Source organism: Prenolepis imparis, unplaced genomic scaffold (genome assembly GCF_030444845.1).
Source record: "Prenolepis imparis isolate NDT839.2.m4 unplaced genomic scaffold, iyPreImpa1.0 SCAF_21, whole genome shotgun sequence".
Taxonomy (NCBI): Eukaryota; Metazoa; Arthropoda; class Insecta; order Hymenoptera; family Formicidae; genus Prenolepis; species Prenolepis imparis.
The window spans coordinates 1-12,330 of NW_028141179.1; the positions used below are offsets into that span (position 1 = coordinate 1).

The 12,330-nt window shown below is 38.3% G+C and overlaps 1 protein-coding gene across 1 annotated transcript; it reads right to left on the minus strand.

Annotated features, from left to right (window-relative positions):
- Positions 1-9,039: 9,039 nt before the first annotated feature.
- LOC145946773 (uncharacterized) lies at positions 9,040-10,617 on the minus strand (the record flags this gene model as incomplete). Its single annotated transcript, XM_083056527.1, has 3 exons — positions 9,751-10,617; positions 9,489-9,648; positions 9,040-9,251 (listed from the first exon to the last, which is right to left on the minus strand). Coding segments are annotated over exons 1-3 (1,239 nt in total), but the record flags the coding sequence as incomplete, so codon positions are not given.
- Positions 10,618-12,330: the final 1,713 nt, after the last annotated feature.

The following is a 12,330-nucleotide window of genomic DNA, read 5'->3' on the forward strand; positions in this document are numbered from 1 at the left end:
AAGCAGTGGTATCAACGCAGAGTACTAATAATAAAGGTCGTTTAGCTTGGTTTCCTATTTTTATATTTCAGTCACTGACAAAGTTTCATACTGATACAATGTTTCTCTCTCTTTAAAATTCAACAAGATGTTAATGATTTGTTTTAACTTAAATTTGTGAAGTGTTTCAATAAGAACGTATGTACTCAAAATTTTATAGCAAATCCATTTATGTATATTACTGTTTTTTGTATTCAAACCGTTTTTTTTTAAATTAATTATTATTTCAGTTTATACTTGAAAAGGACCACAACCATATAGTCCAAGCGTTGTAACTTCTATTAAATAAACAAATTTTGGCTAGTTTGGTCGATTAATTTACAACTACCCCTTTGATTATTGTACTAGCGATATAAAAACAACTTAAAAAATTTAAATTTTTATTAATTATTTTATTATTTTTAATAATATTTAAAATTGAAAAGAGATACTCACTAGACCCATAATTCCTCCCTGACAGGTTCGGGAGGATATGATTCCTCGCCGAACAATTTTCTGAGGCAGAAGACGTCATCTCACTAGTAATCCTGTGCCCATTCCACGATCCCCTCCGCGTCGTCCCATAGCTCGGCCAATTCCCGCCGATCGCACCACCGATAATTTCGTACTTGTTCTATATGCCGATGATTAAGGTATCCACCGATTTGGATGGATTCCTCGGTTATTTTCTGAAAATCGACAAATTTGGTAGATAATATTAATAAACAAATTTATTATATAATAATAAAAACTTACCGGCATTGTGAATATAAGGAACAGAGTCCTCAATAAATTTTCTAGCAGGTGGGTCTTCCAAGATATTATGTTTATTATTTCATGAAGTCCTAAGGATATTCTTGTTAAAAAAAAATTTGGGCCCAAAATGTCTCCCGATCCAAAAGGCATTTTGCACTGCACTTAATAACTTAGCTCGATGACACTTAGCGATACTTAGCTCAGCGACTGCTTTAAACTTTGTGATGAACATCGCAGAGACAGACCCTCTCTCCATAAGCTTCAGCCCCATCCCCTCAGATAAATCGTAGTAATAAATATCTGTTTATAAATTCGAGCGGTGAGACATCAGCGCTCACCGTAATGCTATACGCCATACGCTGTTTTGTTTATACCTGCGGAAAGGACCATGAGAATGCTTAAAAGAGAGAGAGAGAGAGAGCGTGAGGTGTTTACGAGAGATAGCGCGAGAGAGATGTCGCACAGTGGTGCCATATACGTGAATCACGGAAAAAATTATATAATTTATTAACTTTTAGAGATCGGGCTTTTTTGATGATTTTAATAGTTTTCAATTGCACACATATCAATATTGTTATATTAGAAGAAATAAAACATCAATATAGATCTGATAAAAATTAGTTATATAATATATTTTTATTTAATTAGTGATGACCAATCTAAACGCGTGTTCAAAAAAAAAAAAAAATATATTTTATAACAAAAGAGGTATTTTATAATATCTTTGAACTGAGCCTACTAGCCCCGGTCTCCTCTAGTCTTCTCGTTATGCATTTATATTCAAATAAAACAAATATAAACATTTTTCCATTTTTTATTATAAATATAAATAATCGCACTAAATCGCAATTGTAATTAATTGCATACGATAATATAGTATGATTTTAAATTTATATAAATTTCTGATTGAAGGGAAATGTAGATAAATGGTGAGATTTATTCAATGATCAAGATTAGTAAGGGGATTTACGATTTTATAATATTATTCTTTGCATAAAAAAAAAATCCGATTTAAAAACGAAATAAATACGCTTTTATAAAGTTATTATGTCAAATTTGTGAATTCCGTACAATAATTTTCAATATAAGATCTTCAAAAAAAATTGTAGGAATATATGGAATGAAAGCATAAAAATTTCATATTCGATGATACTTTAAAATTTTCTTCGGAACGACTCTAATGATGTCCACAGTTTTATAAGCGTTGGACCGCTAACAATGCGAGTTCATACGATTAACAACGCCAAACTCATAAGTCTCGAATCTTCAAATGTATGCATGATGATGATCGAATCGACGTTACACCGTATGTTCGATCTCGATCCATGCATTGATGTATCTTTTGATCGATTGGTTAAAATTACCGAGACAGTCGATGTTAAATTTATACAATTTTCAAATATCGCGTCCAATGTAACGAGAATCCTAAAGAAGTATCAAATGTAATACGCGCTAGTGACGCCTTCAATAAACATCAACTCATCGATTGTGAGCTGGCAGCTTTAATTTTTAGTCCATAATATGTAAGAAAAAATATATAAATAAAGAGTTTTTAAAGTCTAAATTATGATGTAATTTTTGCATGCATTTCCATTCTCCATCTTTCTCCCACCCGTAAGCAGCTCTCATACATAACTTGTTGCCTGGTCCTTGCGGGGTCTGACGTCATACGGGGAAGGGGAAACGCCAGGCTAGAGACTGAGAGGTAGCGTGAGAGAGAAGAAAGAGATAGCGCATGTGAAGGAGAGATATGTCGCGGCGAGGTACACGAAAGAGTGACAGATAGCGCGAGGCTAGGAACCGTGAGAGAGATAGCGCGAGAGAGAAGAAAGAGATAGCGCGAGGTGCATGCGAAGGAGATTTTCTTTTTTTAATATTTTTTTCCAATATTAATAATAATAATTCTTTTATAATAATATTCTTAATATAAATGGGAGGAAAGAGAGGAATTATTCTAAAGTAAAATATGTGTTTTTATGTTTAAAATAATTTTTTTTTTATTCATAAAATAGGTATGTGTAATATTTATAATTTTGTGTGTGTGTGTGTGTGTGTGTGTGCGTGTGTGTGTGTGCGTATGAATATGTGTGTATGTGAATTTAAAATTTAAAATATAAGAATATATAAGAATATAATAATATAATATGAATATAATATAAAAATATAAAAAATATAATAATATAATATGAATATATAAGAAAAATACAAATAATAAGATAAATAGATAAACAATATAAATTTAAAATACAAAATATAAAAATTTTTAATGCGTCGGCGGCAAGCGGTTGAGCAGCGGCTGCGAGGTGGTGGGGCGGTGGCAGCGAGGCGGTAGAGGACCATTATGGGACAGCAAGGGGTCCCTTCTGCATAACAGAAAATTTTTTTTATTAATTTATAAATATTTTAATTTATTTAAATAAATACTTACAAGTATTACATACTGCCTCCATGACAGGTTAGGGAGAATATGGTTCCTCAATATCTCGGTCTGAAAAATTATAATGGTTCCTCAATATCTTGGTCCGAAAAATCATAATCCGATGATTCGCATGATGCCGATGGTGATGGCATATCCATTCGACCAATATATGGGTCCTCAGATCCTTTAAAGTAAACCACACAGCTTTTATAGCGACGTCGAAAGCATTTGATATTGTTGTGTGCTCTGAAGCATTTAGATAAACCGCCAGTTGTTCTTAAAATATCTTCATGAATTTCTATAAAATGGGCCAAATCTTTTGTTTGGGGTTTCTGTACACCGAGTTCACGATTTCGTAGAAACTGTACCACCGAAGACACCTTCGATTTTTTCTGACTCGCCATTTTCACAACACTTGTAGAATTCTCACTTTAAGTGTTCCAGCACAATCTCCAAAAGTTTATTTTGTGCAAATAGGACACATATCACATGGAAATATCTGACACAATGATTTTCTACAATAGCAACACCATCGACAATCCACTGCATTGTGTAATTTAATCACATGCTTTCGTACAGCATACATGTGTCCGAAATCTTGAATAGAGATCATACATGAAGTACATAAAGCCAGAGCACCACCCGTAGAATAATAAAAGTATATGGCGCAAACTTTTGTACGTCCGTTTAGCGCAAGAATTTGTGAATTAGACACTACCTTGTCGTGAATATCCGTAAGGTCCTCACTGCGATCACTAATATAATTACTGTCACTCAACAACAATGATCTTCGTCAGATTCGTCTACATTGTTATCCGACAACTCGTGATCTTCATCAGATGACTCGTCTAATATTCTCTCGAAATTATTATTTTCCATTTCTTTTTAACTCACTACACTGTGCCACTGACACTTCGCATAGGACACTTTAACTCGTCGAATGCTAAAGACTTTTTGACGCGGAGACCCACTCTCCATAAGCTTCAGCCCTATCCCTCTCAAAATTATCACAAAGGAATATCATAGTAATAAAATCGAGCGCTATCTGTTTATAAAAATTCGAGCAGCCGAACGTTGGCGCCGATACGTCGCAATTTTTCCTTAAAAGATATTATGGAAGATGTTTCGCTCTCGTTTATGGGAGATTTTCTGCGAGGGTACAAAGCTGCCGAACGTCAACGCTTTTACATTTTCACCTATAAATAACGTTTCGACATGTTCGTCGCAGCCTCATCCCCCTCAAAATTTCCTAAATTTCCACAAAAGAATATCTTAATGATAAAATGTCCATAAAATGAGAAACATAGTTTTAATGAACTCTAGAACGCTCCGTTGACAAGTTCGAGCAGCCGGACATCGGCGCTTCCGTAATAAAATTATATTAACGAGGGTACAAAATTGTTAATCATCGGCGCTTGTTCTATATCTTTTTGGGGAAAATGTCTAAGAACCCTCATAAAAAAGTCGTAAAGATACCATCTACAAATATTGCACTCAGAAAACTCCCCCTCTTTTGTCGAAACATCCCCTCCACCCGCGTGACGTCAGCCCCCGCGCCTACGAGATACCCCCACCCCGCGTGACGTCATACCCCTCGCCTCGGACCCCCCTCAGAGGACCTGGGTTAGAACTCTCATAGTATATCTACTTAGTATGTGGGCCACTATAGTGAGTCAAAACAAACCCCCACCACTCGGCCACTGGAGCCAGAGGGGCGTGGCTAGACAGGGCTTTTCGATCCGTGATTGATCGATCCGCTAATAGGGGTCATTATGCCCAGGGCTCTGATAGGCCTAACTATAGTGGCCCAGCACTCTGATTGGTTGGTTTTTGGGAAGAGAGTGGGAGAGTAGGCAGGGTTTTTGAAAAAAGCCGACAAAATGGCGATAAAATATCGTGGTATAGCGTAGCAGGTGTTACGTCTGGATGATCTTCCTTCTCTCTCTATGCCTAGGCTAGTGAGAAAACGGGCGCTCTCTATTTTTGTGAGGCAACCTGCTTACACCGGCTATACCTCTGGGACGCCGAGAGCTAGGACCGAAGTTACGGATCTAGGGAATGTTGTAGGTCACAGGAGTGGGGTATTAGTTACTAGTTGGGAGTATCGAATCTATTAGCGATATCTTCGATGTCGTTTAAAATAGTTATGACTTGATCGAAAGTTATTTTACCATTCAAATATTCATAGATCAAATTGAGTATTAATTGGTAAATCGTATTGCAAATTAAGCCTTGAAGTTGTTTATTCATCTGGATAATAATAATTCAGGGGCTAATTAATAAAATGAATTTGATGTTTATTTAATCGTCTGTGAATTCGACGCTTATTTGAGCACCAGGGATATGAAGATTGTCTAAGCAGACTATGAGTTGATCGATATCAATAGTTCTTCTAAAACGTCAGTTAGTAGCCCGATAATTATGTTTATAATTGAATTTGCATCATCGTTTGTTAATCCTTGGACGTCTAATTCAGTAGATCTGGGTAGCATTTGAATTAATTGGTAGAGGTAATGATGAGAATAATATATTTATAATGAGTTAGATAAGGATTATCGTGAGATAACATGAAGGGGAACTAAAGAGAGTGAGATATCAATATCCGATACGTCTATTCATTTGGTTTTAAATATGAATTCAAAAGGAAGGTCGATGGTTAAGGAGAATGTCTTCGGGCATACGAAGGATGCCTATCGTCGACGATGGAAATAACGCAGGGTGTTGAGGGGAGCTTTGTCACCAGGCACTATCGCTGAGTGCTCGACAACGACGGGATGCTGAGGAAATGGTAGAGAGTCGTATGGACTTACGAAAGGTACGTCCAACGGCTAGAGGTAAAGTGTGGATTGGACGACGTCCGAGTGATATCAAGAGTACTGTTTCTACACGTTAATATTGCTAGTTTCTGATATTGATACCTTGAATAAATTATGGAAAGGTAGTTGGATTCTAATTTGATAAATACCGATTGACAACGGGAAACTGTTAGCTGCATGCAATGCTTAACAGTGGATTTCGTTTATTTGTTTTAGGAGAAGGTAGTGATTGAAAGAGAATTGTCAGTCTAACGTAACTTAGAATTAAAATTGGCGTCTTAAATAGTCTGGGTAATTATAAGTACTTACCTTGTGATAGACTGTGAACTTCAGGCAGTGGATCGTAATACGCTCGTTCGCCTTCTTCCCTTCTCTAGGACCTCGGTCGCGGGATGTTTGGCAAAATCAACGTATTCGAGTTTTGAAGCACAAGAGTTTTTTATTTAACTTTTACTTTATAATTCTATGCGCGACTAACAAATTGGGTATGTCGACGCAGTTGACGGCAAACGCGTGACTTTATACAGAGTATCGTAAGGCTACAGAAATGATGTACTGTAGAGCTACGGTGGGATCTCGATAGTGAGATGCTAATGATGGTATGCCGCTATGAAGTTAAGAATTAAGGGTTTATATACCCATCAAATCGAGAAAAATCTGAGTGTCGTGTGCAATTCCCTTTTGGTGGGGATTTCTAAGAAAGACATTTTCTTGGAATATGTCACAATAAATTGTACTAAGAGGTCACGATACGGTGACCCGCAGGAGCGAACGCTCTAGGTGTCAATTTACGAGTTTTAGATAATCTGGACCGGATATCGAAGTTAGGCGGTGAGCTTGAGATGAGGAGCGACGATTCCAAGAAGTGTCTAATTTATTATTCTTTTGTGGTTTGAACGCTAGCATCCGATAACGCGAGGGAGATAACGGACGGAAGCGGCTTGTCACCTACGATCGGCACTTAATTACTTGCTGATTGTGAGCTGATTTTAGAGGGGTCTGCGCATAGATACATGTTAAAGTTTCTTGTAGTTCGCCAAATATTCATTTGTACGTTTATGGAATCATTTCTTATATAATTTATTTTATGTTATTAATTGGAATTCTTAATGATTGATAATTTATAATAAAACTTGAGTTTAATGCAATAGGGTAAGATTAAGTTATTTCTAAATTATAGAATTATGATTCCATAACGTAATATCGAGACTTTCTTGTTCTCGTTTGACTTAATTCTGTAATAAAATATTCTCTTTAATTATATCCACTTGGGCCTTATTTATAAGTCTCTTCATTTAATAATTTACTCAATAAATCTTAATAATCTTGGGTTCGTTATCGAAATCATTTAATGACTGAAATAAGGCTTCGTAAATATAATTGCGGATGAAATCTTAAAATATTAAGTGTTTGAACACTTTTAGTAATTCATCGAATGCTTGTCGCAGGCTTGTCGTTACAATGCATCGCAAGATAAGGATTTATGGAATCTTCCTCATAATAATTCTGTCAGTGATTAAAATACTTCTAAAACTCATTACTATAAGTCTTAAATTGTTAAGTAAAGTTCGACAAGTTATTATGTTTCTGATTCCATAAATAATATTATTATATTGTTTAATTATTGTCGAATATTAGGTAATTATTAATATATAGGTGGGTTAGTCATGATTAAAATATATTCTTATTGCTAAGGGTTAGTTTCATATAATAACAACTGGTTAGTTGAAGTATACGCTCAGGGGTCTCGGATGACGTTTGATTAGTCGGATCGCTAGTTCCTGGTAGCGGCTAGTTAGAACTAGATAACTGGAGACCCTAGATTTGGTATGGTTAGTAATTAATAATATAAATGCTTGATTTTAGTCTAAACAATTATATGTAAAGAGGAAAATCATTAATTATCCTTAAATTTTAAGTATTGGCGCAGGAAAAACAGTAGCGCGCAAAAATATGGTTTCGCGAAAATGACGGGACGTTACACAGGCGTGGGGATTATGGCACCCCATCTATGATAGGCTCTAACTATAGTGGCCCAGCACTCTGATTGGTTGATTTTTTTTTGGAAGGGTAGGGAGTGAGCAGACAGCGTTTCTGAAAAAAGCCGAGAAAATGTCGATAAAAAAAACGTGGTATAACAAAACCGTCATAGAGCGGTTGGTCCCCGGTGATCGTGTATAGCGCTGAAAAAAGATAAATAAAAAACGCACTGATTTCGGCTGACCGTCGGCATCGTCGCTAATAAAGAAAACAAAAAGATATACAAAAAGTATATGCGGCTAGCCTCCGCTTTCAATTTAGGCTAATTATCGTCACCTCGGGTAACAAAAAGAGGCTTAATAGAAAACACGTGCATTCGAATTCGCATTCTAGTGACGCTACGTAAAGATTTTAGTGCTGAAAAGAATAAAATTATTTCGAGGTAAAGGAAGAATAGAGAATGAAAATGTAAGACAATTTAAGGTACAAAATTTTACTTTATGGTAATAATTTTAAATAAAATCGATATTATTACATAAACATGATACATAAAAATATATTTCCTTTATAGCATATTACATTTAAAATAACAGGAATGTGACATTTTATTTTTAATTTTATTGTTACAATTGCAGAGAATTATTACTAATACTATATATATATATACTTTTTACAAAAATTTACATTGCTTTCCTAATAAATGTATAAAATACTTATATAAAATATTGAAGAAAATACGCGAGAAAAGAATTATTTCGGTGATAAATATCCGTACGGAATCGAGTAACGGCTATTAATAAATCTACGTTTCACCAACACTGGTGCGCATATTTTCGACTCGTCCCGCGTTACAATTTCATGAAACGCAGTGCGTCGAATTGCGCTAAAACGTAAATTTATTGTAGTTTCATCTTCTTCTTCGTTATCTTCTTGTTCTTTTTCTAGATTCTTTTCTCGCGCTAATAATAATTTTTTAATGCTATTAAAATTAACGCGCCGTGAGTTCTCGTAATTGAGGGTTATTCCCTTAACTTTACAGGTTTCATATACTCGACCCTCGGGTGTTCGCACGATGTAGGCATAAAATTTTGGGCCACCGGACACGAACTCTTCGATGTAGCTACCGCGTCCGTAGCTCTCGAGTTCGTCGGTCATATCACCTAGAAAATTACCCGTGTGAGGTTCATATTCAGTCGGATCACCGGTGCTCACATAAATACAGGAATCAGTATCGTAATATAACACGCGATGATCTAATCGCTCTAAATATTCGTATAATTTTAAACGTGCTTGCGCTGTCGTATATGCGGCTATCACTACGTTGGTTATCGGCGAGGGTACGACCTCTTGTCGCAACCGCCACGAAACATATGTATATTACCTCATCGTTTACAGGTAATATATCGGTTATCTCGTGCTCGGGACTTGTTAATAACAACATAAAACGCTGATGTGTCTTAACGACTTCGGTGTTTGGTAAATTGGATCGCCGAATTTACCCCAGAATGAATTCAGACAAAGCTTCGCGACCGAGCGTAAACCGGGATCTCGCGCGATGTTACGCTTATCGAGAACAATACCCTCGGTTTCCTCGTACTCCCGCAGGTATCGCTCTTTAGCGTCATCGTCCTCGCATTCGCCCGGCCACCCGCTTGCTTCCTGTTTAAGTTATAGAAATGAGTTTATATATTCGGCGAACAATCCACCTTGCTGTGTTTCGCGATTATATTGGCTAATTTTATATTGCCAAATTTCATTTACTTTTGTCACGAGATAACCTTTTTCGATGTCCTTGCGTAATTCGCAGGTCACCCACGTGCCATCAAATTCGCGTTTGCTAGGACGCTCGTGCGTACACGACGTCAGCGAAAATGTTTTGCAGCAACTGCGACATAAGGCGAATAACAATTTTCCGTGCACGCGATACGGGAGTACTGGATGAAATAAATCGCGCGGTGGAAGTACCGTGCAACGTACGAGGCCTTCGACAGTATCAAAATCATAATTCGGAGCCGTTCCGATTAAAGTGGAACATTCATCGCCGACATAAATATCGGGATGGCCGATAGGGAAAGCACCCGTCTTCAATACATACGGGTACAAAGAACATACATCCACGTAACGTATTTTCTCCGCATCCGTGATTTTGTAAAGAGTCGCGATATTTCCCGTCCGTCCACCGAAAAATGCATCGCGGGGATCGAGCAGTGCTGTTTCCACCATCGAATGGCTCTCGAGAAATTCGCGCATCTCGCGATTGTCCCGCATTTCCCGATCGAAGGTACACTCCCACTTTTCTGTCACCAAATACCCCCGCTGTCGCAGTCGCCACGAGATCGCGAGAGTTCGTTCGTATCGCGAATCAATCGTGTCTTTACGGTCCATAGCCGACGAAAGCGTTTTATCGCGATTTATCGGAAAGCACGATGTACATCCGTGCCAAAAGCAGCCGTGGAATTGCAGCACGTGACGCGACGTTACTTCCATTTCCGATGTTTTTTCATAATAACCATCGACGAGTGTGCCGTTGATCGTACGATATTCGCGCGCACGCCCTGTATGGTTTATAGGATGACCGAGCTCGCGCTCCTTCCACACCAACCACTGCAGAGTTTTACGCGAATACATGTTCGCTTTTCTGTATCCGCCGGCTGGAATAACACCTATTGTATTCAAGTGTAAGAAGTTTTTCCGAAAAACATACACGTCGAAGCGATAGTTGTACATTCCTCGAACGGGCATACATTTCCGCGATCTATAACAATTTTTCTAACGCCATGCACGCTTGTCGAAGTATATCAACATCGGTACGACAATATTGCACTATCTCGCGTTGAAAATCAAACACGGCGTTTTTTAGCCGCATGTCCGTGTGCCACGTGAGAAAGCGTTCACGCTCTTTCGATTTCATAGTTTCGGGGGAGTAGTAATGTGCGGTGGGTAATGGTCCGACATACGATTGATTTTCGATAGTATTGAATAAATGCGGAAAAATGTCTTTATCCGGCGTATCCTTCAACCCGAAAGCCTTCGGTAAATCAGATAAACGCATCGGCATATAATTCACGCTATCGATAAACTTTGTACGTCCAACCGTTAATACGACGATCTTTGTCCCGTTCAAAATCACTTTCGGCTCGAGATTGACGCGATTTTCTACAATATATTGCAAAATAAATTGAGCGTCGAACGCTTTCGCATTGTGTGCTATACATATGATCTGCTTGAAATATTTCGTCTTTCGCGTTGCGAAATCGACAAAATGTTTCACCGGATCGTTACGAAACACGAACTCTTGCACTCCGCACCAGTGACAACGCACTGACATATCATTGTTTTGCGCGCACACTTCGCAAATTTGTTGCGCGACGCAGATTGTCGGAACGTGTTTTTTTACGGATGTCGTACCTTCGATCGTTTCGTCCTGCCGCGTTTCAAAATCGTAAAACACGAATGCTACGCATCCTTTTCTGCCTTCATATGCAAATTTGCTCGCTTCCTCGTTATCAATTGTGCTTTCTTGGCGTTCCTCGGCGGATATACCTAATACTGTCGACGCTTCTACCACCGGATGTGATGTCGACGACGATGATCCGGCGGAGGAATTAACGTCGCGACGAAGAGGTCTCATATAGCATAAATGATTTCGAGGTTGCGCCGAATGACATAATCTACAGTAAGAAACGCCGCATTCGTGTTTCGCTTTCGCTTTAACTATACAGCCGCATTTATCGCAAAATCGTATGACACTACAAACTCTCGCGTGTGATCTACCGTCATATGATTTTTCCCTACGATGACGCTCGAAACACGATGCACCGTAAAACGTCCGATTGCATGCGTCGCATTTTACGATTTGCGCGTCGAAGTAATCGCACGCTGGCACGGCAAAACAACGCGGACATTTATTTGAACCGGTGACCGCTACCTCTATCGTTTCGAAAGCCTACATTACACGCTACGCAATAATTACGAGAACCCGCGGCGGCTTTTAAATTTAGTACAGGGTTGAAATGACACGAATCCTCATAATACATAATATTTAGCCGATGAGAGGATTCGCGTCCGAGAGAAGCGAGTATCGCTGTGCCGTCGTAGAACGGTTTCTCGCCGCGACCAAAAGTACTAAAATTATATACAGCGATAGCTATATTATCAGCGGCGAGATACCGCTGGAAGCGCTCGATTTCATGAATTCCGCATCCTTCTTCGGGTATTATTACACCAGCATTTCTTGTTAATTCTAACGCCCATTCGCGTTGTGACGCCGATTGCGGATGCCTAACTCTATTCCATTTATCGTGTAATTCTCCAGTATGTATGTTACCGCGTTCACAATAA